Raw genomic sequence first — 26533 nt, 5'->3', positions numbered from 1 at the left:
TCAGTTTACAAAGAAATTGTAACATTACAAACTAGTTGTTGGGTTTTTTTTTCAAATTATTTTCTTCTATGAAAAAAAGAGCAATTGCAATAGAAAGGTTTTTTTGTATTGCTTTTACATAGGAGTAAGTTTCATTGTTTTCTGCTACATACAGAATATAGTAGAAGCAGCAACTACCACTTTCTACACTAGACACTTCAGTAACATTTAAGGAAATAGTATGCTGTTACATGCCTTAGATGTGATTATTCTTAATACTTAATTATAAAATATATAATACTTAATTATAAAAGAAAGAGTCCCTCCAGGTAACCCGATACAAAATAGGGACCCGTGAGAACCATCCTTTTCTGCTTGTTTTCTTCTAACGGTACTGAGAATGCCTATATGTCATCTTTGTAACAGTATTTTAGAATTGCTAAGAGCAGGAAAGGGAGATCAATGTCTCTTCTCATACGTTCAAAATGAGATGTTACATCTCAGCTATAAAAACAGGGCTTTGATCATTCAATATTAATGTAAAAATAGTAACTTCTTAACCGATAAACAAAAACACAATCTGTTCATGGCTTTGCTCATCTCAATGGCTTCAGTTTATGTAATGAACTTCTGTATGAAGAGAGAAGGATGTTAAGGATTGGTGATCATCTACTACTCACCAATTCTCTTCCATTTCAAGTACTGCTTACAAATCTTCCCAGCTCCTCTCTTGGGCAGAATGATGTCATTGTTTTTCCCTGTCACTCACATCCATCTCCATCTTTCAGTTCATTAGCCTCTTCTCAGTTTTGGGAAATCAGAGAAAGGTGAGCCGAGGAGGCTTCATTTGTGCACCCGACTGATGTCTACTGCTCCAACCATCTGTAGAAAGATGGTTGGAGCAGTTGACCAGCCAAGTAATTGCCAGGGTTTCTTTTTGTTTTTAAAATAGAAACCAATTTCCAACAAAATAAGGAAGCATTCTGACAAAGGCATCTGTGAAGAAATATAAAAAATTTACTCTCTGCAGGGAGTCCAGGATCATTTCTCTAAGTTAGGAGTCAACTGCTTTTCATTTACCCTCATTTTTTGTATTCTAACCCATACACAGACTTACAAGTTTTAGCTTTTATTAATCCTCGTTTACATGAGGTTCTAACTGTTAACATTGACAACTTGCATGAGCCAAGCAAAACGTTTCTCTTTTTTTCCCTTTCAAGCTTAACTATGGGACAACTTTATGAGAAGGAAAAGGACGAGGATGGATTCTTGTATGTTGCCTACAGTGGAGAGAACACATTTGGTTTCTGAATGGTGGGTCTTGGCTACTGTACCATCCTGCTGTGTATCTTGTAAATAGCTGATCGTTTTCTGTTCTGACATCCTCAGAAGTTCCTTCTATATACATGCATTTGTAACTGAATTTATTTCTTAATATATTGCTACATCTTGTTTTATTAGACTGTTAAATTATAAAAAGTTTTGTTGGTTTTGTGCATTTTTTTTCCTCACGGCTATGAATTCCCAGAGCCTCAGTTCTTTGGGGGGGGGGACACCTTTGATGACATTGATTAAATAATAAAGCAAAGTAGTTGGGCTACTAAAACATGAAGAGAAGAACACAACATTTATTCTGTTTTGCGATGTCAGCTTAAGAAAAATAAAAACAATAAATTGGTATTGGAAACATATTTGCTAGCTTATCCAAAACCAGGAGCAAGATGCTGATCATGTTAAATTGAGCTAGTATGTTCCTTTCTCAATTAACAAACAAGTACAATAAAAATTCCTGTCACAAACAGGCAGTGCTGTCATTTCTTTACCTTTATTTTGGCCAGAAAGTTTCTCATCACATTTACCAGATGCTACACAGCTGCTTCTGTTACTTACTAGACATTGTACAGCTTCTCAAACTTTAGTGTGTGGCTGCTGATCCCAGGAAGAAACAAGTAGCTCTTTGTAGTTTTCAAAACCAATAGCTTCAGAGCTACTAATATCTCGCAGCTACTTCTATTTACAGGCAAAGAGGCAAACCCTTGGATTGTGTTGGAGAGGGTATGAAAAGCAGCTTATTGACCTAATTGCACAGTGCTGGAGTTCGCACTCTGATATTAAAGGATAACATTGTGCTGAGGTAGCATCACTTTGACCTTCCTAAGCAGCAAGGAAATGCTAAATACAATTTATATTCCTATTAAAAGTTTTAATTAATTTTCAAACTATGTGGTGCCTAAGAATCTAGTTTTTAAAATACTTCCAGTTACAATGGAAATTTACCACTTTCCAAGCTTAAATCAAATTCATACTAACTCAAATCCCCATGAAGATACATTATGCCTAGAATTGTTCAGATCTGCGGTCATTCAGAAGTATTGGCAGAAGGACTCCAAAATGTGAGCGTAGGAGCCTGTGAAAGGTTGACACTACCCTATTAACTGCGGCTTGGCACAGTAACTGTGATGCATGTGCTTACTGCATCTGAAAATGTGCTGTTGATCTCAGTAAGCCTTTCATTAGTCAGAATAGCGCTGCATTGTAAACCACTGCTTTAGGAAACATTCTGTCAGTGCTTCCATCCTGAATTACTTCTAACTCCCTTTTCACACATTAATGCTTACTCTTAACAGAATTTTTGATTCAGAATGAAGAAAAGTGGTTTCACCTGTCATTTTTTAAATTACCTTTTATTACTGGAAAATGTTCTGTTTCCTTTATGCTGAAATGTTACCATTTTTCTACTGTTACCAAGTAATACTTTTTTCTTAGCTGTTAACGGAGGAGTAAGAAACACTTAAAATACTAGATAAAGTTAATTACATGCTACTAAAACAGATGTATCTAAAACCAAGGGAAGATTTTATGATTGAGGCAACTTTTGGATTACCCTTCATAAGCCCCTAAACCCCCCACATAACTGCTCTCTTTAAAATTCTGTATTTATTAGTTTAGATTTAGGAGCCCAGACATGCAAGCAGTTCCAGATAATGTAAGGATAAATATTCTACAGCAATAACTTCACTTTTCATCTGCAGGTACACGTGAAATGGCAATAAAACATCAAGAGGTTTCCTTTTGAAATGCAGAGGTGAAATGCATCCCTTTAGATAGGAGACTCCTGTAAAATTATATAAAACATTTGAGGCCATATGATCTTCATTTTCTATTAACGCTTCAATTGATGCACTGAACAAAAAACAAAGAAATACCTCACTGTACCTACACCAACACCTCTATGTCACTTATCTCTAAGCTAAATTGAAATGTCATCTCCAATATAACTAAACCAGTACTGGATGAATTTAGTATTCAGTCAATATTTAGCGTATTACTATAGACCATGATTACATTATAGACATTATTATAGAACAAATTTAGACCATTTAGATGGTCTTTCCTCAAAAAATATCTTGCTTCTACATCTATATATGTTAATTGTATATATTACGTAGCTATCATTGCTGCAGCCCTCTTATGACATTATCAGACAGTCTGAGAGAAAACTCCAACACCTTTCTTTCCTCCTTGCCAACAGAATTCTGCCCTCAGCAGCACAACCCTAACTCTTCCTTTCCTGTAGTGCTTAATGCATTTATTGCAGAGGTCTTTTAACTCCTAGTGAAAGGCTGCATCTTGTTTTGGGCTCATGGTTTGTTTTTCTACAAATACAGGAATTTAAATAGTCTTCATTTTACTTGCAATGTACCGAGATCAGTAAGCCTTCCAGCCTGTGTTAAGGTGAGCAGTGGAAGCACACTCTCAAGATCAAAACCTTGCTTTTCCAAAGACAGTGGGATGCTAGCATCTGGTCTTGTGGAACTGCAGCCTCAAGGTCAAACATGATTACTCCTACCCTTGAGAAAACCACTTGTTTCTATGCTCTGGTTTTGACTTCCTTAAAGATAAGCAGTCTGTCCTGCCTTCTTACTATGACTGAAAACAGAATGACACCTCTAATAGTGACACTGTTAAAGACAGCCCACTCAATGATTACAGTTTCTTTGTCCTGCCGATTAGGAGCCATTGGTCCCCAAACAAGTTTGGGACAGGCAAGGACCTGTCTGGGTAATATCTTGGTGCCCTCCTATGCTCTGCCACTCCCACTGCCAATTGTTTGCTTGTCCTCATTAACCATGCACTGTGGGCACTTCATTCCTGCTGCTTCCCTCCCTGCTAACTCTGCTCTCCCGTGGCAGAGTCTCTGCATTCTGCTGTCCTCCCCGTGCCTTGCCTATCTTTGTTTTTGGGGTGTCAGCTATCCCAGTGCAAAGGAGTGATACAGGCTTGGAACATGTCAACTGTTACTTTCCAGGAACAATTCCTCCAAAGATCTGCTGACAATGATCCAAGTTTAGTTTGCTACCAATTACAAAAGTAGAGACTTTTCTTTCCTATCTCTGCATTTTTCCCTTCTGATTTTTAGAGCAGTTTCATGCCAACAGCATGTACCTGTCAGCATTTCCTGACATTTTCGAATGAAACAAATGCAGCATTTAAATACTGATCTTCCATCACAGAAATGCCATACAGTTGAGGATGAAATCCCACAGGCTTAGCCCCTCAGCCTTTTAAATGCTGTTCTGTTTCAGCTCCTTCCCTCTCTTCACATATTCACTGACTTGCTCTAGGCTTAAGTATGTCCTCAACTCCATCCAAGAAGTGAGGTTAGCATCAGTGTTCAGCACCTCAAAAACTACTTTTAAACCTTACAGGTAACAGAAAAGCATCAGTCTACAGTTCACAAGTATTTTAGAAATGCAAGACAAAAAAGTCTTACCAGGAACAATCCTAACAGCCAGGCTCAAATTTTAGAAAATAGTTAAAAGAATTTAAACCATCTAACTGCTTACCTGAAAACTGATGCATGTCTACAGAACTAGTCTTACACAACCCATTTTAATATTGCAGCTGGATAGGAAATAGGAACATTCCAGTCTGGTAAGCAGGTTCACTGCAGACATTGTTGATTAACTATGGGAAACTAGGGATGGTAAGTTAATAATTTCTGCAAGATTTCAGCAAAGAACAACGGTAAACTTCAGGAACCTGGAAATCTACTGGTAGCTCTTCAGGTACGCTATTGAACTCTGCCCTTGGAATGCTACTTGCTTGATTGGAACAGCTACCATTTATCTTCAGCAGTTCACCCTGTAGCCCATGTGCAATGGCATCTGGCCATTTTTTTATCCTCTGATGACTACTCCAAGTCCCTTATCTCCATAATCCCTGGCCCTCTACAAACACATAAAATTACTTCCCCCTCACCAGTACAACTGGTATTTCTGCGTGTTAATGCTGGATTTGAAAAAACGGGCATATACGCACAGAATTCAAGTTGTTACTTCTTGAACAAGATAACTATTCTTACTTGACAAGTCAACCTAAGTGTGAAGCAAAAAGGATTTGCTGCAATCACTTCTCATACTGTAACGTTATGTGAACTGTTTGGTCAAATATGTAGCTCAGCAGGTTGACAACGAAGGCTGTTTGGAAAACTGCTGTGCCCATTTTTCAAATCCAAAACTCTAGGACACCAAAGAACAAAAAAAATTCAAATCACTAAGGAATTTTTAAGTTCTAAATTATCCACTTTTAAGTTCTAACTCATCTATCTTAAAGTTAGATTCTAAGTTCTAACTTAAAGTTAGAACTTTAAGTTCTAACTTTTTAAGCTCTAAATTATCCACTTCTTTCATCTTGACATTGCCTTGTCCAAGTATTTTATGAATTGTGGTTTACAAGAGAAAAATACAAACGGGGAACGTGCTCAGTAGCAGTTACACAGTCCTGAAATTGTTCACAAAAGGCAGTAACTGGGACAGAAAGTTTAAGGAGGAATAGAAGGCACATGCCAGAGACTACTTGCAATACTCCCCAAAGCATCTCCACTTTTGCCAGGCTATTAATGAACACAAGGAACAGTGACATAAATGGCTGAGGCATTTTTGCTTTTAATTGACCATTTCCCACAGAGGGGCATGGAGATGGACAGTGCTTTTAACACTGAAAAGTACGTAAATGTTTGCCTGTAATTACACAGGATTGGCCAATTTGAACCAAGTCATTCAGGAGTTTTCTTTCCTGCCTACAGAAGCAAAGCAGTTGAAACGTTATCTGGCAAAGTCCTGAAATTGAGATGAACAGGATATCATAAGTAGTATTATTTGACACAGACTCCTCCCCAGTGCTTTTGCTTCTGCTGTGGCAGTATCTGTGGCTATGTTTAGTAAATAGCAGCATATATGAAGGATTCCCCAAAAAAAAAGAGACACTTTAACAGAACTAGTTTTTCCAGTTAAAGCAATGGGGCTGGGGGACATAGCAAATTCTTGTAGGCACCAGACAACAAGAGCTCAGAGTTATGAATGTATTACTTATTATACACGAGAGTTGTCCCAGCAACAGAAAAACAACCACAACATTATGAGAAGTGGAAGAAAAAAGTGACACTAAAATTTTCCATAGTACCACTTGAATTTCAGTTGACGTTACTTTCACTGCAATGACTATGGCTGGTAGATCATATCCTCAGATACTAGGATAGCGCATCACTGCTTCCTTTCTTTTGGAGGCATATTGTTTCAAGCAATGATCCTTTTCTATATTTCAATAAAAAGAGGCTTCAACTCAGTAAAAATAAAAGTATTCCCTAAATTGCTTTCCTTTTCACTCCTGCCTCTTTACAGCACATAAACTAGAGGGTGTCTTTTTCTGGCCCTTGAAATGCAGAGGTATCTGCTGCGGACCAGAGCTTATTCCTGGATTCACATAGTCACATGGATTCTCATGTGAAGTGCAGGTATTCCTTGGCATTCTTGACCCAACCCAGCAAAGCTTGGCTACGCAGCACTCTCCAGGCTTCTTGATAATTTAATGCAGCTTCCTTGTAGTCCCAGTAGGTTTTTAGCGTCTTCATCCTGACAGAAAATGCACAAAAATGAAAACAATTCTATGATCCTATTGAATATGAGGTCACAAAATGAAAAAAGAAATCAAACATCTAAGGATATGAACTCTTCCACGCTACTTACTGAAATTCTCTTCTAGGGAGACTTGGAGACGCCCAGGCTTTAAAGATAGACATTGTCATCAATCTCACAAAAGGAAGCAAAACAACTCTTCTAACACTAGAAATGTCTGTGTTTGACTATATGACCACAGGTTACAGAAAACTTCCATGACAGCAAAAACCGCTGAAGCAAAGCTGAAAAGGTAGCTAGGGTGCTTTGAATTGGGTGGAAATAGCCTTAGCGTGCTAGAAAATTGGCTGGAAGGGAAAAGGACAGAATGAACTGGAGAATTTTTCTTTTCCAACAAAAAACTAACAGGGAAAAACGAGACAAAGGAGAAAATACTCTCTTTTCTTTCCTTAAAGCAAAAGAGACACGTCAGTTTTGGTGTTATTCCCCTTCCTCAAGTAGCAACTACGCTCCACAATCTCAGCAGAACAATTGGTCACTCTGCTGAGTACATTATACCAATGATTTTCAAAACAGGAAAATTCAGGTCTAGAGTATCTGAACACAAGTGTCTGTAAGACAATTTCATCAAGATTTTTTTTCCTTTCCTTGCATTCCGTTCCCAACCTCTTTCACCTTCCTTTGCCAAAGCATCTGTCAGCCACATGTGATAGGCAATGTTTACACACTAAACCCAACATGAAGGGAAGATCATAGGCAACATGACCTTCACCAAGAAAGAGCCAAACTACTACAGGAACCCTAATCTGTGAGGTCTGAGTACTACTGCATTAACTTCTAAAACAGGCTTTCAAGCTCAAGGGCAATTATGATCACCCCTCAAAAAACCCCACAGCTCTACGACAACACCAGACCATCAGAAGCTGTGTTTGAGGCACTCAGCATTCTGCCATGAATTTATTTCTAAAACACCGTGACATGCAAAGCAAGCATATTATCTACCCTTCAAACCTTGCGTTCAGAAAGGTGGAAGAGTGGAGCACCTGTCTATGCCATTGCTGAATACGGGAGATATATTCTCTCTTAAAAAACCTGCCCTGCACTCTTATCACAGCCAATCCATTTTGCTTTCTCCACCTCTTTCACATAAATCATACTCAGTGAAATGAACCTGTGAGCTGCTCTCAAAAGTCCCACGTAAGGGCCCCACTAGAACTCTCCCCCACCTGGCCAGTGGAATGGCCACAGAACCCCATTATCTGTACTGGATCTGGAACTGGAATCCTCCATACTGTGAACTGAGCAAGAAAGAAAAATAATAGTACAATCTTAATTGTGATGGCTCCTGATTACAATTTAAGAGAAAAGAGGATTAGTCACTCATTTAATAAGCCCAGCAAGAAAGTCAGGACAGGTTTATTTTAGAAAGTCTCCCTTAGATTCAAACAAAGGGCCATACAGCCAGCCACACCTTGTACAAACAGCAATGCCTGGAGATTCTTTATGGTGGATGCCACTGTATGACAAGAGAAGGTTTTCACTTCCCCAGGTGGTGACTAGGGCATGTTTTTTTTTTCCTAACGGCAGGGAAAAAAACCCCAGTAATGCAAAAAATCTCCTTTGCCACATTACCATCAAGTGATCTGCAAACAATACTGCAGAGGATTTTATGTAACAATTCAGATTAGCAATAGCACAACATTGTCCAATGGTGTGTCACCATTCCCTTGGCAGTGAGCATGGAAAACATGAAAAGACAAAAAAAAAAAAAAAAACAAAAACTATTTATGCACCAGTAATTTCAAAATGTTAACATGTGAGAGGGAATCAACAGAAGAAAATTAGGTATGACAGGTGGCAGTAACAGGTAATAAATAAACAACATTAGTCTACCTAGAGAGAGGAGTGAGAATTTAAGTAAGGCACAGAAGACAGATCATAAGAATTATTGCAAAGGAAGAAAGAAGGTGGGACAGCATTATACAGTACTATCTGGTTCTTGGTAAAGTAGCTCATACCAGCCAAACACCACCTCTTTCTCGGTGTCATCTGAAAGCAAATAAACGAAATCCTTAAAAAACCCAAATTGATGAATGTCATGCTTAACATCCTAAATAAGCTATACTACTATCAATACCTAAATTTGTCGTTTTGAAGAGCCAGCAAAGTTCTGGCCCCAGTGGGCTGTCTACCTGTTCCAATTTAACAGTACCCACACAGATCCTCTTGTGTGAAGAATGAGTAAGTCACAAAAAGCAGGAGAAGCAGCTTTAGACACACACATACACACCAAAAAAAAAAAATCCCCCCAAAAAAACCCACAAAAAACAAAAAAAACCCCCCCCCCCAAAAAAAAAAAACAAAACAAAAAAAAAAAAAAAAAAACAAAAACAAAAAAAAAAAAAAAAAAAAACAAAACAAAAAACCCAAATAAAAACCCAAAACAAAACACAAAAAAACAAAGCCAAAAGAACATCAGAATAGAAGCAGTTCCATAGTTCCATGTAAAGCTTTAAACTCCTGGTTCCTAAGTCTGACAGTGGACAACAGTAAATGAAGGCAGCGCTAAATGAAGAATAACCCTTGTCCTAATATACCCTACAACTACAAAACAAGCTGTTCAGCAAATTTGAAAGTACTACAGAATGAGCTTTCCTTGATGGATCAGAAAAGATGAGAGGCAAGAGAAATGGACTAGAGTAGTCAGGGAAGGAACTTAGGGTTAAAGTGGAAAAAGGAAAGTGCATGATAGCACAGCTTTAGAGCTAACCATTTGTGGGAAAACAGAACAAGATACATCTGAATGTGAAGAAAATACAAAACTGGTAGCAGTTAAAGACACAGAAGTTTAAAGAAACAGTTTGAGAGTGTAGGATTTCTTATCTAAAGTTCACTCAAACTTAGACTCCAAGGGGGAAAGAAAAATCAAAACATCAGAATACCATGTAGGAAAAAAAAAGGAAGATGAAGGAAACAGAATCACTAAGGCACTTTTTAATTTTGCTTTTTAAGTGAGGAAGAGGAAAAACTAAAGACTTCAAAGGAAATCAGCTGCACAAGCTGACTGGTGAGCTAGCACCTCCTCTGTATAAATAGAGTTTGTGCAGTGTAAAAACAATGTCACATCTGTGAATCAGCTGGACTTTCGATAGGAGAAGCCCAGACAGACAAACAGTAGAGGACAAAAAAGTCAAAGGAAACAACAAGGCCAATGGTCTAGAAAAGCCCTGAGGTGAAGTGACTTTATGTAAGCAGCATGTGATCAGCATAATGAGTCACCTACCCAACAATGCACAAGTTCACAGTACATTTTGAGGAAATTATGATAGCTAAACAAGTGAGGACAAACTCCCACCCAAAAGAGGCTAAAAATTTTATATTTCAAACTGATTTAAGGACAAAGTATCTCTACTTATAGAATCAGTTGAAAGCATCTCAGCAACAGCATGGTCCATATTGACATCGGAACTTTGAAACAGTTATGAGACACTTCCATAGACACAAGGTAACTGCAATCTTTAATTCAACAAAACTCAAAAGCAAGCAAGACCCATTAATTAAAGATCCAGGGTGCACTTTGTCTAAGTTTGTTGCATCTACTGTCTTAGTACTATGAAAGGCTGAAATGGCCTATCTCCCCTACCTTCAGGCACATATGCTTCCTACTTCCTTGGCATAGGTTTTGTCTTGTTCAGATTTCCATTAAGTTCATTAGTCCGAGAGAAAACAAAGAAGACAAGGAAATTGTTTTCAGCCACGTTACCTACTTGAACTGGCTCATCATGAGGTTGGAGAGGTTCTACTGATACCAGGGAGGAAACAGGAATCAAGAGCCAGTAGCAGCAGTGAACTGCTGTGGGACCACCTAATCAGCAGCTACAAGCAGTTAAACTGGCTCAAGAGTTGGGATAACTGCATCCTAAAGCTGGTGAAATTATATCTGGAAGTAAGTCTAAAATAAAATAAACCTTCCATGACAATGGATTTGGAACTCTCTACATCTCCCAGAGTCTCTAAAACAAAGATAACTAAGTTTCTGTACATGTGAAACTATGTTTTTTACCTTTATAGTATACCACCAAATATATAATGCACCTAATGCTATGCCAGACCAGATGATTACTGGAAGTAATTAACCCCAGTCTGATAAACTAAATTTGTTTTTAATAATGTAAAGGAAAATTCCAATTATGGCTTCCTCAGACAAAAGCTGCTTTATTTTCTTCCCAGAAGATCTCTGCTTATACAACATATGCACTGCAGAAAGAGCCCTACCTATCCTTACCAACCATATGAGAGAAAAATGCAGAAAGAGCACTATCTCACTTTACTAGCTCTTACTACACCATACACTAAAACAAAAACTGATTTTAACCTAAACTTAAAAAAAAAAAAAAAAAAAAAAGAAAAAAGGGTTTTTTATTCAAACTCTTCCTTCTGGTGAATCAAAGAAGTGAAATTTGATGGAATTACTAAACACCAACTAGATATCAATAACTCCATGGCAATTTTGGGATGCAGGGTTTGAATAACACCAAGGGTAGAAAGCTGCAGACAGCTGATCTAATAGCTCATATTTTCAAAAAAGATACCACTTCCTCATCTTGTGTCTCTTTCCACATTTTTCAAGTATCAAACTTTAACAATGGACTTATCTAAAATGAGATTCATGAGCAGATAACTGTATCATTACAGTATTCTTCAGTTTGATTAAAATAAATTCACTCTTCTAAAGGCAATGATAATGTCTTTACCGTAGAGTATCTGGTAGATCCTCTTGTGAAATACTTGTCACCAGCTTTTGGAATTTATGGAAGAATTCCACTTTACAGATTTTGGATCTGATATAAAAAAAAAGTTTAAAAATTAGAAATTCTGATGGAAAAAAAAAATCATAAATTCACTCCACCTTACAGCAGCACATCCCAGCTAAACATTTTTGATAGAAAGCATTATGTTCACTTCCCAAAGAATGTAAAAACTTCTCTATTGTTTACCTACCCCACCCAAGCTGCCCTCATGCCTTTTTCCTTAAGTTTAAATGCTATATTGACAAAAAGCTCCATTGCCCCATTCTCCCAGCCAGCACTCACCACTTTGCAGAATGAACATTTTAATATCACACTGTTATTTGCATGAAACTGCACTGTTCTGCATGAAACTGCAGTTCACAGCTGCAGTAAGGTTTAGCCAGAAGGACTAGTCCCAGAACAGATCAAACAAGCATGGGACTCCAAAGGCTTTTTCAAACTGTTAAATTTTGTATTATTCAAAACAAATAAAAGAAGGAGCAGAAATATCTGGAACAATGCTGATGTTTTCACAATGGTGATGAGGACACATTCAGCAACAGCTGCAGGGCAGTTAAATACAAAGAGGCTTATCAAAAAATAAAGTGAGCCAAAGTTTTAAAGATCTTCAGAAGATACTATATACATCTGTCAGCTTTGAGCCCTTCTATTTCCCCAAACAGATGGCAACCAGAATCACTGCTTATAAAGTGCAGCTTTGTTTTGAATGGCCCAGTTGTTTCCTCCATTTAATTATCTTTGCATACTCGTCTTAACAATGACAGATTCAGTTCTCCAACAAATGCAAGCTGATTCTCACTGAAAACAAAATCAATTAAAAAAAAAAAAAATCTTCCTATGTTGCTAGCATGTATTTTAAGAACATCAAAAATGGCATAGTATCATAGAATCGCCAGAAGGATCATCGAGTCCAACTCCTGGCCCAGGAAAACCCCAGTAATCCCAGCATGTACCTGAGAGCATTGTCCAAGTGCTCCTTGAACTTGGGCCGCTGTGACCACTGCCCTGGGGAGCCTGTTCCAGCACCCGACCACTCTCTGGGTGAAGAACCTTTTCCTAATATTCAGCCTAAGCCTCCCCCGACAGAGCTCCAGCCGTTCCTCGGGCCCTGTCACTGGTCACAAGAGAGCAGAGAACAGTGCCTGCACCTCTGTGTCACCCCACAAGGAAGTTGTAGCCTGCTGTGAGGCCTCCCCTCAGTTTGCCCTTCTCCAGGCTGAACAAACCAAGTGACCTCAGCTACTCCTTGTAGGGCTTCCCCTCCTTCATTATCCTGATGGCCTCCCCTTTGGACGCTTAGAGCTTTATCTTCTTACATTCCCATGCCCAAAACTGCCCCCAGGAGGTGAGGCCACACCAGAGCAGTGCAGAGCAGGACAGTTCCCTCCTTCACCTAGCCACCAGTGCTGGGCCTGATGCCCCCCGGGATGAGAGTGGCCCTCCTGGTTGCCAGGGCACTGCTGACTCTCATCCAACTTGCCATTAACCAGGACTCCTAGGTCCCTTTCCATGGCCTTGCTTTCCAGCCTCTCATTCCCCAATCTGTCCATACATGCATGTCACCCTGTGCCATGTGCAGAAACTGGCATTTGTCTTTGTTAAACTTCATACGGTTGGTGATTGCCCAACCCTGTTATTTGTCAAAGTCTTTCTGCAGGGCCTGTCTTCTTTCAAGGGAGTCAACAGTTTCTGCCAATTTAGTGTCACTGGCAAACTTAGTGTACCTTTGACTCTTGCATCCAAGTCATTTATTAGGATGCTGAAAAGCACTGGCCCTAAAACAGAGTCCTGCTGAACCCCACTGGTGATGATGGCATGCAAAGATGCTCTAAAATTTAATATTCAATTTAATTTGTCAAAGTTTCATCTTGTAGTTTTTGGTGGTTTAGTTAATTAAGCATTAACAAAAGCACATACCAGACATTTACCTACAAATTCCTTTCAGTCAGTCAGCCTTACTGTCCTTGGTATTTTATGTTATCTAGCATATTGAAAGGGGGGGAAAAAAACCCTGAAACAACACTTCCCAACAATCACCCTGAGATTCCTTGAGAGGAAAAAGAATGTTGAAATACAAGTCTTGTTTATTATTAAGCACCACCAGTCCCAATAAGGTTGTAAGTTCCTTATTTTCATTATAAAAGTTCCTTTTGTGACTGTTTACCTCAAAAGCATAAATAGTTTACTTGTTCATTGACATTGTTTTTAATTCTGATTTCCTAAGGAAAGGAGACATTTGTAATCACGCAGTCTTGTAGGCTCTAATAACTTTTGAAAGTTTTAGTGAACTTCAAGCACATGTCGAGAAGATGATCTTTCAACAATAATTGAGTTCTTACACTTTTGTGCTAATTGTCAGCTAGGAGATGGCTCTCAAGTTTTAGAGCTGATGCACAAATGCTATGTTACAAATTTAATCCTACTGAGAAAAAGGGGTTAGCTGGTTTGTTTGATCTTTCACATGTCTTCTGGAATACTTGCATATTGAAAGTAAATATTCTACAGTGCACATGGAGCTTGTCTTAAAAGATGCACTAAGTCACCTAGGTCACCTATGTCAGCAATACCCCCTACACCAATACTGGTCACAAACCACTGAGTTTCTGATCCTCCTCTTTCCACTGAAAATTTGGAAATACTAGGATATACCTGGATAAATTTCAGTCAAATCAGGCCTAACTTCAAGACGCTCAGAACGTGCAACTTGCAGGCAAATGAATACATTCTCCACAAGAATTGTCTAAGTTGTATTTACTGTGTTATTCACCCCTTGTCAGGACTGTCATCATCTTTCCAAAAAGTCTGGGAAACATGAACAATATGATCAGTGATAATTTGGTAGTATAATCAGCCAACAGCTAAAACATGAACACCAATCCTCAAGGTGAATTTCCACAGAACAATGATAATTTTGGCCACCTCACCTAAAATGGAGATAATACAGAGATGGAGAAATTTGTCTGCAGTTGCTTATGAGTAATTCCTCTTAACCTCATGAAAAATAAGTAACCATTTCTTTAAACTATGACTGTTGATAGAGGATTTCTTAAAGAGCCAAGTGACAAGTTGGCTGAACCAAGTGCCAAGATGAGTTGGAAAGGTGACATGCTCATGTTAGGAGTGTGCTACCATCATTTCAACACATTTTCAAACTTTAAGGCAGAAAGTCATGTTTCAAAGCTGCACTTTTAATCATCATACATCCAGGACAGCTGGCTTGACTATTCAAGAAAAAGAAATCTCTAGAAAGAGAACATGCAATGCACACATTTCCCTCACAGTCAAAACCAGAAAGCAAAAATTCTGTTTCCTTCAACAGTAAACATCCTTATAATAAAAACTGATCACAGATCCTCACCACCATTATCTATAATGTTCTCAACAGGGATAAAGAAATAGGATAAACTTGTTAGTTCTCATGTAACTTTCATTATTCCAACTGCCCTCCCTCTCTTACACAGCGACTCTTCCCTTTCCCCTGCTCTCTACTTTCCCCCTTCTTCACCACTCTCTGGATTTCCTCCTGCTCTGACAACATCACATGAGCTGACAAAGGCAAGTAAGCGAACAAATAAAACATGTCTGGATATTACAACACTCTCACACCTGCTCTGACGGCTCCCAATCCCCTTCTTTGTTGTTCCCTGGCGGAAACCGTCTGAGGTGACATCCAGAGGTTGTTCAGGGACTGCACTCCAACTGATGGCTGTAGAAGACATTGTTATGAACAAGGGAGATGCTCTTGTCACAAAAGCAGAACCAGAAACACTTCCTTTCATTATATTTGTTCATGTGCTGCTTCCCAAAAGCATTCAAACTAGAAAGAGGACCATGGTTTTCTAGGGCCACAATTCCAGTATGTAAAAGAATGTTTACTTTAAAAAAATGAAAACACACACACACACACACAGAGCTTTCATCTTCACTTGATCATTTAACAATCCATGCCTTTACATATCTGGTCTTCAGCTTTGTAATTCTCCATTTCTTAGGGGGATTCTACTTTCTTTTGTGCATCCTGTCCAGACAACGCATGAAAAAATTTCCAAGTCAGATGGCTTATTTTCACATCAGGCTGTAAAATACTGCCCTAAACTACTTGCACCAGTCACTCTATGTTTTCCTTCTTAATTTATTGACCGCTATTATTTTATTGTGTGCTCTAAGTAATTTCATGTTTGATAACTGACATACACCAAATATTTGTAGACTTTACTTGAAAAACATTATTAGGTAGTACTTAAATAAAAATAATTTGTTGAAAGAGATAGCAAGTGCCAACAGCTTTAAACTCTACCCCAAGTCTGAGAACTTTGTAATCATCTCAGGCTGTAAACTTCTTAATGCTGAAACTCTGTACACAATACCTTACAATTTCTAAGTAATGAGCAAAGCATAAGCAGCATGTCAACAGAAACTGACATGTCCAATCTGTCCCTCCATAGCGTAACAGCAGATTCTTCAACTTCTACTACCATGAGACAGCTTCCATTTCATAAATTCTCCCTCTTCTCTGTGTTCCTAACAGGCAAAATAGCTGCACATGCATTGACTCCTAAGACCATCTTGTTACTCAAGATGCTCAAAGACTGCTTATGTTACTCACCCTTGTATTACAATTCAGCTGTATGCTGCCAATTGTACTTACACAGTGATTCAAGTACAATGCTGTATCACTCTACTAAATTACAGTCCTGTGTAACATGAAATAACATTAGATACGTATGACTGGTATTAAATCCTCCACATGTGAAATATCTAAAAATCACCTGGTTAGAGGGTATCTGTTTCTGACCAGCAGATACAAAGTTACTTAAAAATTAAAACATTTTCCATTCTTTCACTTTTTCATCATTACCTCAAACTTCAAAGCACTAAACAGAAAAGATATTTTCTTAAAATGACAGCTGAAATGTTCCTATCAAGCATCTTTCAATACTCTCTGTAATAGCCCTAAACTCAGCGCTTATTCTGATTTTTACTCCTTCAAGAAAATAAACCACCTGGCACAAATAAACTGTGCTAAGGCATCATTCATCTTTATTTAACAGAATGACCTGAGAAGTGTACAGCAAGAAAGACATACACCACATGTAGTCACAGCTGCTTTCAGGCCTTTTTTGGCAACTTAACTGGCACTATTTTTCAATGACGAAATTTGTTTCTTATCTCACAAAATTAAAGTATTTTCCTTCCTGGCACTTGTAAATAATTCCAATTTAATGAATGTGAATTCCATTAAGGAATATCTCCATTCTATTTTATCATTAACTCTATTGTAATAGAAAAACTTCCAATTCTCATTCAGACAGAAAAGTCTGAGCAGAAGTAGGCATGTCCAAGTTAAAGAAACTACTTAGCCATGCACATAAAGCAGCAGTTCCTTTTTTCTTCCTGAATGAGACCATGTTGCAAAATCACATTAAGATTTAAGCATTCATGCATCACCACGGCAAATATGCTACGCCCAAAATATCTATCAACACAGCTTTTACACTACACTACTCTGAATTCTTTCTTCATTCACAGATTTTTGGAGCAATTACAAAAATAACTCAGCATGGCAAGTCTTTTATTCATTACCAAGGAGAATGCAAAACTAACTGGAAACAGAAAGCTTTTGTTTTCTTCTTGTACTCAACTTTCGTTGCCCCTGGTTATTTTCTGTCTGTGTTTAATTATAAATTCTTAATCACATCAACCAAGTGTTTATTCAGCCTGAAAACTGCCTACTGGAAACTAGAGGCTGAGACAAATATTAACAATTAAGTCATGACCTGAAAATAACTTCTTTCTTTTCGTACTTTGCCGCTAGCATACTGGGAAGGAATGATGTTCCATTCCAAACAACCAAACCCACCTCATTTCTATTCGGACTTTTGCACGCAGTTACGCAACTAGCCCAAATTAACTCACCTGCACTACAAGGAACAAGTTTTGTTTTGCTGTTAGTTTGAACTTCCTGAATTGCCTGACGGCTGTGTTCAAACTGAAGACCTGATTGAAGCAGCTTAACCTCCTGAGTGAAAAAACCATCTGGTAAAGATGAGATGTGCTGACACCTACAGTAAACACAGAAAAATGCAAGTGATTTTCAGTATGCTCTTCCCAAAAAAGACCATTTTGCACAATTTCCCTTCATAATCTAAAATACATTTCTTTTACATTAAAACTGAATTGAACATGAGTTATATAGGTGAGACAAGGAGGTTTGGAGGCATTTTTCCCTTCAGAAAAATATTTATTAAATAAAACCCCAAAGCCGCATTAATTTATTACGACCTTGTCCATCCTAAAAAAAAAAAAAAAAAAAAAAGATGAATTGGCTTTTAAAAAGATCTTGTTAAAAGCTATTATGATCAATTAAGTATGCAGGACAAAAACTGCAATATACTTCTGCAATCACAAAGAAAAATAAAAATCATAAGGTATTTACATAGTCAACTGCATTACATCGGGAATTGTTTTATGAGTCTAAAGGTTTATAATCAAAGCCTAAAAACATATAAAGTATACCTACAGTTCCATGTGTATCTTATCTTTGTTACCTTAAATTACGGTTGCATACTGAATGACATTAGGATCACATAAGGAAAAAAACAGCATGTGTTTGATGACTACAATATTTACAGAGAGCAGGAATTAAGACTGAGATTCATACTGTCAGATGCAATAGTCTGAAAAAGTGCCTGACTGCACTAGGACTAACAAGGCTAGGCAAATTCTTGTTACGTGTCACAGAATGAGGAAATGATTATCCAGAAAGCTCCACCGGGTACGTCACTAGAGTTTCTCCATTAACAGACTTATGACCACTTTTATAATCATTCTAGAAGGATGGAGGGGTATAGAGAAAAGGAGTTACTAAACAAAGTCAAACCTTTCATATGAACTGGTCTAGTAACTACTGCTTAAAAAGAATGGTTCAGCTCCCTGTTTTTTTTCTTGCTCTCCTTTCCCCTCACTCTGCCCAAATCCACCTACCCTTCTCTACTCTACTGATTTAGCCTCCCAAGTAAGAAAAATATTCACTTCCTATCCTTGCTGCTGGGATAGTTTTCATCAACTGAAGAATCTGAGTAGGAAGAGGGCCAGTGCACAACAGATAACCTTCCTCATTTTGCAGCAGTGCAGTTCATCTCTCACACAGATCTCCCTGAGGTGACAGGTTATGTTATGAGAGCTCCACTAGTCACGGCAAGGAAAAAGATCAGCTCTTGGATGTAACTGAGATTAAAGAAGCAGACAAATTTGTACCACCAGGAAAATGCATATAAGCTTTGCCTCTCCAGTGTAACACAACTGTCCACTGCCAGCTGACCAGTACAATCTGTCACATACTATGCATCCTGAACCACTGCAGTAAATCAGAAAACAGCTGAGGTGGGAGGGGACTTCTTGTAGGTCATCTAGTTCAACCACCCCTCCTCCAGATGGGCAACCTACAGCCACCTGCTCAGAACAGTGTCCAGATTGCTTTTGAGTAACTCAAAGATGGGAGACTCCACAACCTCTCAGGGCAACCTCTGCCAGTGCTCCATCACCCTCACAGTAAACAAATGTTTCCTGATGTTCCAAGGGAACCTCACATGCTTCAGTTTGTGCCCATGGCCTCTTGTTCTATCACCAACACCACTGCAAACAGCCTAGCGCCTCCTCTTCTCTGCCACCTCCCTTCACATATGTATATGAATTGATAGGATGCCCACAAGCCTTCTCTTCTCCAGGCTGAGTAGTCCCAGCTTTCCTCACATGAGAGATGCTAAAAATCCACTATGCATCTTCAAAGGCCCTTTGTTGGCCTCTCTCCAGTATGTCCACGTCTCTGTTGTACTGAGAGGCCCATAACTAGACACAGCCCTTCAAATGTGGCCTCACCAGTGTCAATCAAGGGGAAGGATCATCTCCCTGGACCCACTGTGATACTTGGCCTAAAGTGGCCCAGGACATCATTAGCTTTCTTTGTTGCTAGAACACACTACTCGCTCATTTTCAACTTCACATCTAGCAGGAACTCCTAGTTCTTTTCTGTGAAGCTGCTTTCCAACCAGGCAGCCCCCAGCATGTATTGGTGCATGGGACAGTTTCTTTCCCAGGTGCAGGTTTTTACTTCCCCTTGCTGAACTTCATGGAGTTCCCACTTTTCTCCAGCATGCTGAGGTCGCTGTGGATGGCAGTACAATGCCCTGGCCAATCAGCCACTCCTCAGTCTTGAGTCTTCAGCAAACTGTCTGGGCATACAGTCTGCACCATCATCCAGATGACTGATTAACGAAGACATTAAGTAAGTTTGGACCTAGTATTGATCCCTGGGATACATGGCTCCTTACACCTTTAATTACACTTAGCCCAATGATCACTACCTTCTGGGCCCAGTCATTCAGATCATTTTCAATCCACATGTCTGCTCATCCAGCTCACACTTTAACAGATCCTCTATCAGGATCTTACAAGACACATTATCAAAAGCTTACTAAAGTTCTAATATTTGTATGACACACGTTGTCTTCCAAAGCTCCCTGTCTCCATACGCACCATCTGAGGAGAGCACTTACCTTTCAATAACTGCTCTCCGCATAGCTTCTTGGCTATATGGACACTTCCCCACTATAACTGCTGACAGATACACTGGATACTGCAAAAAATGCATCAGAAGAGCTCCTTGACACCCTAATACATTCCAGCGAGCCAGTTTATCACTGCAGGACATAGAGGATGTTCTGTCTCCTCGACCTGGCTTCACTCGTAATAATCCCACACAGTGGTACCCCAGCCCAGGCATTCGGGAATCATCTAGCTCTCCAGGTACACATTTTGCTCCAGTTCTGTGAACATCTACTACCTTTGGTCTCACTAAGCCAGTCTCCTTATTAGCTGTTTGCATCTCTGCAGAACATTCATAGCTCTTCTGATTTGTGTTGTCTTCTCGTTTCACAGATCCATGCTGAACAGCCAGGTCTTCAGTGATTACAGAAAAACAACCACCATCATCAGTTTTCATTCTCTTGATTACATAATTCCTTGCCATCTTCTCTGATTTTCTTTTATCTTCTGGACATAAGTGATTATGGTTACTTCTACATACTGCTGATTGTACAGCTGCATAACCTTCAGTCAATGGCTTAGAAAGCTGGTTCTCTGGTTCACTGATTGGAAAAATAGAAGCATCTCCACCTGGAACAAAAGAAATAACATAAAATTGGCCAAAAACCCATTTGCGACTGGAACACATCATACCAGTAATATTACAACTACTAGTAGCTTTCACAGATCTGCACTCAGGAAAACTTAACTATGAGAACGTATTTTTGAAACAACATTGTCCTGTGCCATGCTGAATCAAATCTCACTGAACTTTGAGCCAATATATGCTTCAATTCAAGTTCTGCATTCTATTTAAGAGATAATCAAGAAAGCAAAATTTACAACCTATAAAGTAAAAGGTAACAAAGGCATTTGACAGACTACAAGAAGTGCTGAAGACTCGCAGGAAAACCAGCCTGATCTAACCAAACGATATGAACCTCAAAAGATTAATGAAAGAATAATCTGTCAAATAAGGGTGAAAACTTTAATCTGTATCACCGAAACAAGCTCACAACCAAAATTTTGAAGTTCAGCTCAAAGCAAAGCAAATCTGACAGGCCTGCTGATTTATGTGAGAAATTTCTCACAATATGAGAAAAAGAAGGCAATGAAATTATTCTCACTAATAAATGTGGAGACGTAATTTCTATTCTCAAATGCACTAATGAAGAAAAATAATATTGCGTATTCCAGCAATGCACTCAAAATCATGAAAATGTATGAGCAACTAACTCACTCTGAAGTACTGATGAGGCATATTTTGAGAGTTCTTAAAACTCCTTTGCTCCTTAACAGACTAGCTGTTGAAGAACACACCGCCGCATTCCTTCATTCTGTGAACAGATCTTCATCTTTGTGGTGATGGTTTTTTTAAACACATGAATGTTTTCCATGACAGATGTTTCATTACATTCCCAAAGAAGTTTTGTGTTGGGGAGCTAGTGATGTTTCATGAATGGGGCTTTTTTTTCCTGTTTTTCAGGAGCGTGGTTTTGGTTTGTTAGGGAGTTTTGTATGAGTCAGTTTTGGCTCTTCCCCCTCGTTTTTCTTTTTGCTTGGGTTTTGGATTTTTTGTTTGCTTGTTGGTTTGGAGTTCTTTTTCTCTGTTTGCTTCACGGGGTTGGGGGTGGTTGTTGGTTGGGTGTGGGGTATCTTTTGTTTCGTAGTTTTTAGGAACGGTGCTAAATGTCAGTATTTCTTATTAAAATTTTAATCCAAGGAGATAATGTTTGAAGCAAAGCAACTAGGCAATATGGCAGGACCTCTGACAAGTATGTTATTTTCTGGAAAGAAAAATAATAGCTATTGTTTAAAGTGAAACATTCCACTATATAATGAGCAGTACATCAGACTTTCTGAGTTCTCCTGAATCACACGCAGTGAAATAAAATGCCAAATCTGTCTGGGGAGTCAAATACATCTTTGGGCACATATCGATAACATGAGTTGCTGCCTCGCTCTCAATCCACACCAAAGAGAGACAAAACAAAGACATGGGGCAGAAAAGACTCTATAAGTGGGAGCAAAGTACTTGGTTCACTCCAGCATACTCACATGGGGTATGACTGGAGAAGAAAATAAATATGATATTTGGTTTGAGTTTCCATTTCCCAGTTTCAGTTCCCGGACTAAAGATACATTGCTGATGGGAAGCTGCAAGCCACAGCTGATGGAGAAGATACCTGTTAGGCAGAAAGTTTTCATGAAACACTGACTTCCTTTTTGATACACGAGAAAACAACAAAACTTAAATACCATCTAGTGCCTGTTCTTTCCTGATGGGAGTCTATCAGGAGCCAATCATTTATGCTTTTACAGAGAGACGGCATCCAACATAATAAATGTAAACACATCATTGGAATTTTAATAACAGACCTCAAAGAGTTGGGTTCAGTGGAGTTAGTGTTAACCATCTCGAACTGCATAGGTAAAGTCCTCTCCTCCCACTGTGTGTGCTTTTATCAACTCTGCAATTCATCTTATTCTATGAGACTCAGTCTAGTGGCATTGAATTGCAAGAAACGCACTCATTTCTGCAGAATTACTGTTTTCCTGGCTCAGTTCCCTGAACCAGTTTATCCCACATAAACAAGAGTACTGGCAAGTGGGAAAGAGCAAAAATTCTATCCTTGACTAACAGTCATCAGATCTGCATTGACGTCACATGAAATCAGATCCTAATTCTTCATACAGAGGTTCCAGAAAAACAAGGAAGAAGCAAGCGTTTGTGAAAAGGCCTTAACACTACCTAGAAGTATAAAAATTAGGTTAAAATCCTGCTGACAACAGGAAAAAGAGTGTTGCCGACACAGAAGTAATGCAGTCTTTCACTACATTCTCATATGTGAAGCTACAAAATTTGGCTGTTTCAGCAATAGGTCAAAACTATTTCTATCACAACAACCTCAGGTGGCACTGAGTAACGGTACTGTTACAGCATTGAGTAAAATTTCATTAATGCCTCACCTCTGGAAGCTCCTCTTGGCCACAATTTCAGCATGGCTGTCATTCAGAATGTCTCCTAAACCAAAACCCAAATGCAAATACTAGATCATTACTAAAAAAAAAAAAAAAAAAGACAAAACAAATGGAATTCGACATAGGACAGTTCTCCATATTTATTAGTATCTGAAGGTTTCCAATTGGTTTTAGAGTATTGCAAGATATTTAAACTTCCAATCCTGACAAAAGGAGGTCAACAGCCTACACAAATGAAGGATAAAAGTACTCAGTCTGCAGCAAGTCAGAGACTTCTCTGAATACCAAATTTTAACTCTTCTGATACTGGAAACCCTTTGAGTTGAATAAACACAACCATCCTTCAAAATCTTCCTGTGACTTTTGTTTCAAGCATAAATCTTGATATTCTCAAAACACATTCCGCCAGAAAATTTCAAGTGTTTGTTAAGCTTTTGGTTGAAGATTCTTTTTGAACTATGTCCTACAATTTTAACTATTTTTCCTGCAAATAATTCTGATACTTACTAAGTATGCACATCTCATCTTCAGCTTTCCTGAACAGTATCTGCCTGTTATGGTATGTAAAGGAACAGGAGCTGTAGATCATCTTTTATTTCAGGGGTAAAAGGCCAAGTGACAGAAATCCTCCTTAACAGTTTTAGAAGTTTGTAAGTGATCTAACAGATAACCATTAACATGACCTACCACCAAGTTAAAAACGTTATTGTAAGAGGAGAATATTTTCTAAATTTGAGATCACTGAAGACAAACAATGGCAAAACTAACTAGTGTTACTTTTTCCTAGTCCATTTTCTACTTATACCCTTAATATCTAGATTGTAAATGATACAACAGTTTGATCATATTTTTCCTAAATCAGTCAGAAAAATGTCTATATCAAAACTCTTCTGAGATGGTAAAATCACAAGAAACATCAAAAAAAATCTAAGATACAGAATCTAGTTTCTTCTCTTTTGCGCCACTAATTAATTTCAAAATGAAGGACACTATAGAGAACATAAAGTAGCCTAAACCAGATACAGGCAAAACCCTTTCTGATATCTCAGTCTAGTCCTCCTCTGAAGTCTAAAGAAGGTAGAAAGCCCTGTACCTACATACGCATGAACACTTTGCCCCCTTAGCCACTTTACAGCATTCATCATTACTACAGCTTTTTCCCTAGCAGAGGAGACAGATACATCATGAATTAAAAAATGGACACAGAGAGCGAGGCAAGTCTCCTACAACACATAGCAAGGAACCGTAGTTGTGAGAAGCCGTGTATCTATCCCATACATTTACTGTACAACACTTAAAACTGTCTAGCAGTAATATGCAGTAAGAAAGAAAAACCCTACTAGTACCTCCCTGCTGGTTAGTACCAGCAGTGGTAACCTCTTGCATCAGACCCCAACAAAACTAGACTGCACAATTATTTTGCTTATGTTTTGTTTTGCTTTTCGTTATGAAGTCTTTGAGTATGCAGACTCGGGGCCTAAACTACACCTTTCCAAATATGAAAAGTTCATTCACCTTTGAGGCAGCAAGTGCAGCATTGCTTTGTGGCAGCCATTGTGGCTGCCTAAGCTCCTCTCTCGTTGATGAAGGAAGGTCTGCCTTACACTTATGGCTTCAATCCAGAATAAGTCTGAGCAGTATGCCTTGGACATTTTCACTGACTCTATGACACGAGCAAGAAAGAAGGTAGTACAGGTAGTCTGTTCTTGAATTTTATACCATACTTACCAGTTTTTCGCATTTTGTTTTGGCCAATACATTTTGTTCCAGTTCCCATAGCAACAACTTCCTTAGTTACTGAAAAAGAAACAACATTAACTGAAAAAACTATCACCTCTAGCATTGCTCTCATACAGTCATTCTAACACACAGAACACTGAGTAGAAGGGAATGTACAGAGAGGAAGATCACGCAACCTTACAGAAAGGAAACTGATCAAGAACTGACTACAGCAGGCAGAAGCACTAGTGCTAGGAAAAGTCTATGACCACATAGGAGGAATGCTAATACGGGCTTGATATGCTAGACAGCACACAGCAGACACTGCCATAGCATTCCTCAGGCACATAAAAAATAATAAATACGGGATACAATCTGCCTAACAACACTGAAGTGCCACTAAGGGAAAAGAAGATGATGACAAACTAACACAAACACAAGATGTAGTAACCTGTTACAGGAGAGCAAACCTTTCTCAGGTTCTATCAAATCAAACACGTTTTTTCAAGAGCTTGTATTAGGAATTCAGTCCTGCCTAGACTTTCACCAGATATTGAACAGCCAAGTGAAGGCTTTCATTGTCTTGTTTACAGTCTGGGAAGAATAGCATTTCACTAAAACCACCTCTTTCCAGAGAGAAGTTGTGAATCACAACAATTGCAAAGTTTACAATCACAAAGAGTAGAGAATTTGGGTGGAGACCGATGGAATAGGAAGGGATGCATGTTTTTTTTAAAGGCATTTAAAAAAAAGGAAATATAAAGAAAGCACCAAGAACCTTCTCTGCCCCTCCTTTTCTCCCACCACTATCCCCAAAAATCATTCTTACCCTGCAAGTTTCCTGGACTATCAAGAGCCTCTCTTTGGGCTGCAGATTCCACTTGGACAACAGCTGCCAGGGAAGTCCATTCCCTGTTTGGATCAGGCTTCCCCTGCTTAGGAAGTCTGGTCCTGTAATGCAGGTAACATAGCCCAGCGATTTCATCAGCTGACCACATGGCTCTTGATTCGAGTGCAGGTTCTACACAGAATTGGATTCTATCACAACACTTGAATAACAACCCCCATCTTTTCAAACGCTACCATCTTGTTCTGCATGACACCATCCCGCACCACATTTCAACAACAAAGACCTAACTGCATCGTCCCTTTCAAGACTACTTATATGAAATAAGTTCTTCCAAATCGCAAGAAATAAAAAGCAACGCTAGAACCCTTAAGTGCAGCAGCAGGTGGGTCTGCCGGGCTCCCAAAACTCCCACTATGGAGCCATCAACCGCATGCATCACGGCCACCCCGGTGAGGTCTCTGCAGCACACCTGAGGCGCCTGGCACCACCCGCCTCCTTTTCGAGGCCTCCCCCTTGCCGAGCGACCCGAGGCAGCCCACGCTCCGAGAGCGCTGCCGCCGCGCTCGGGCGCACCTCCCGCCACCCCGGCTGCAAATCCCTGCACGCCCCTCCCTACCCGCCGGGACACCGGCACCGCTGCTCCTCGCCAGGACGGACGGCGACAAACGAACCTCCGCGGCCGCGCCGCTCGC

At 39.2% G+C, this 26533-nt stretch overlaps 2 protein-coding genes across 8 annotated transcripts in view; one reads left to right on the top strand and one right to left on the bottom strand.

Moving 5' to 3' along the window:
* The window catches only part of GABARAPL2 (GABA type A receptor associated protein like 2), a 4946-nt gene extending 3168 nt beyond the window's left edge, over positions 1-1778 (top strand). Inside the window, exon 4 of the mRNA XM_053952564.1 lies at positions 1200-1778. Within this exon, the coding sequence (XP_053808539.1) occupies positions 1200-1290 (91 nt within the window). The 3' untranslated portion in view covers positions 1291-1778. The remainder of the gene's footprint in view (positions 1-1199) is intronic.
* Positions 1588-26533, bottom strand: ADAT1 (adenosine deaminase tRNA specific 1). Of its 7 annotated transcripts, XM_053952526.1 has the most exons (11): positions 26458-26533; positions 25821-26012; positions 25001-25069; positions 23261-23315; positions 22349-22476; positions 20550-20881; positions 20263-20342; positions 17624-17769; positions 15314-15413; positions 11651-11737; positions 1588-6893 (listed from the first exon to the last, which is right to left on the bottom strand). In XM_053952526.1, exons 2-11 carry the CDS (start codon positions 25987-25989, stop codon positions 6761-6763), a joined length of 1299 nt encoding a protein of 432 aa, XP_053808501.1. In that variant the 5' UTR covers positions 25990-26012; positions 26458-26533; the 3' UTR covers positions 1588-6760. The 7 variants fall into 7 exon arrangements, with proteins under 7 accessions (XP_053808501.1, XP_053808495.1, XP_053808498.1 ...); XM_053952520.1 differs by having other exon boundaries at positions 20263-20881; XM_053952523.1 differs by lacking the exon at positions 25821-26012 and adding an exon at positions 23780-23823 and having other exon boundaries at positions 20263-20881; positions 26458-26532.

The sequence above is a fragment of the Vidua chalybeata genome, chromosome 11 (assembly GCF_026979565.1).
Source record: "Vidua chalybeata isolate OUT-0048 chromosome 11, bVidCha1 merged haplotype, whole genome shotgun sequence".
Lineage (NCBI taxonomy): Eukaryota > Metazoa > Chordata > Aves > Passeriformes > Viduidae > Vidua > Vidua chalybeata.
The sequence above is the reverse complement of the archived record's forward strand: the minus strand, read 5'-3'. Positions and strand labels throughout refer to the sequence as shown.

Coding starts and splice junctions, on each gene's coding strand:
- ADAT1 (XM_053952520.1), bottom strand. CDS start 25,989: ATGTGGTCAGCTGATGAAATCGCTGGGCTATGTTACCTGCATTACAGG. Junction 23,316..25,000: donor AAACAAAATGCGAAAAACTG/GTAAGTATGGTA, acceptor GTTTTGGTTTAG/GAGACATTCTGAATGACAGC. Junction 15,414..17,623: donor ACTTGTTCCTTGTAGTGCAG/GTGAGTTAATTT, acceptor TGTCTTCTACAG/CCATCAGTTGGAGTGCAGTC.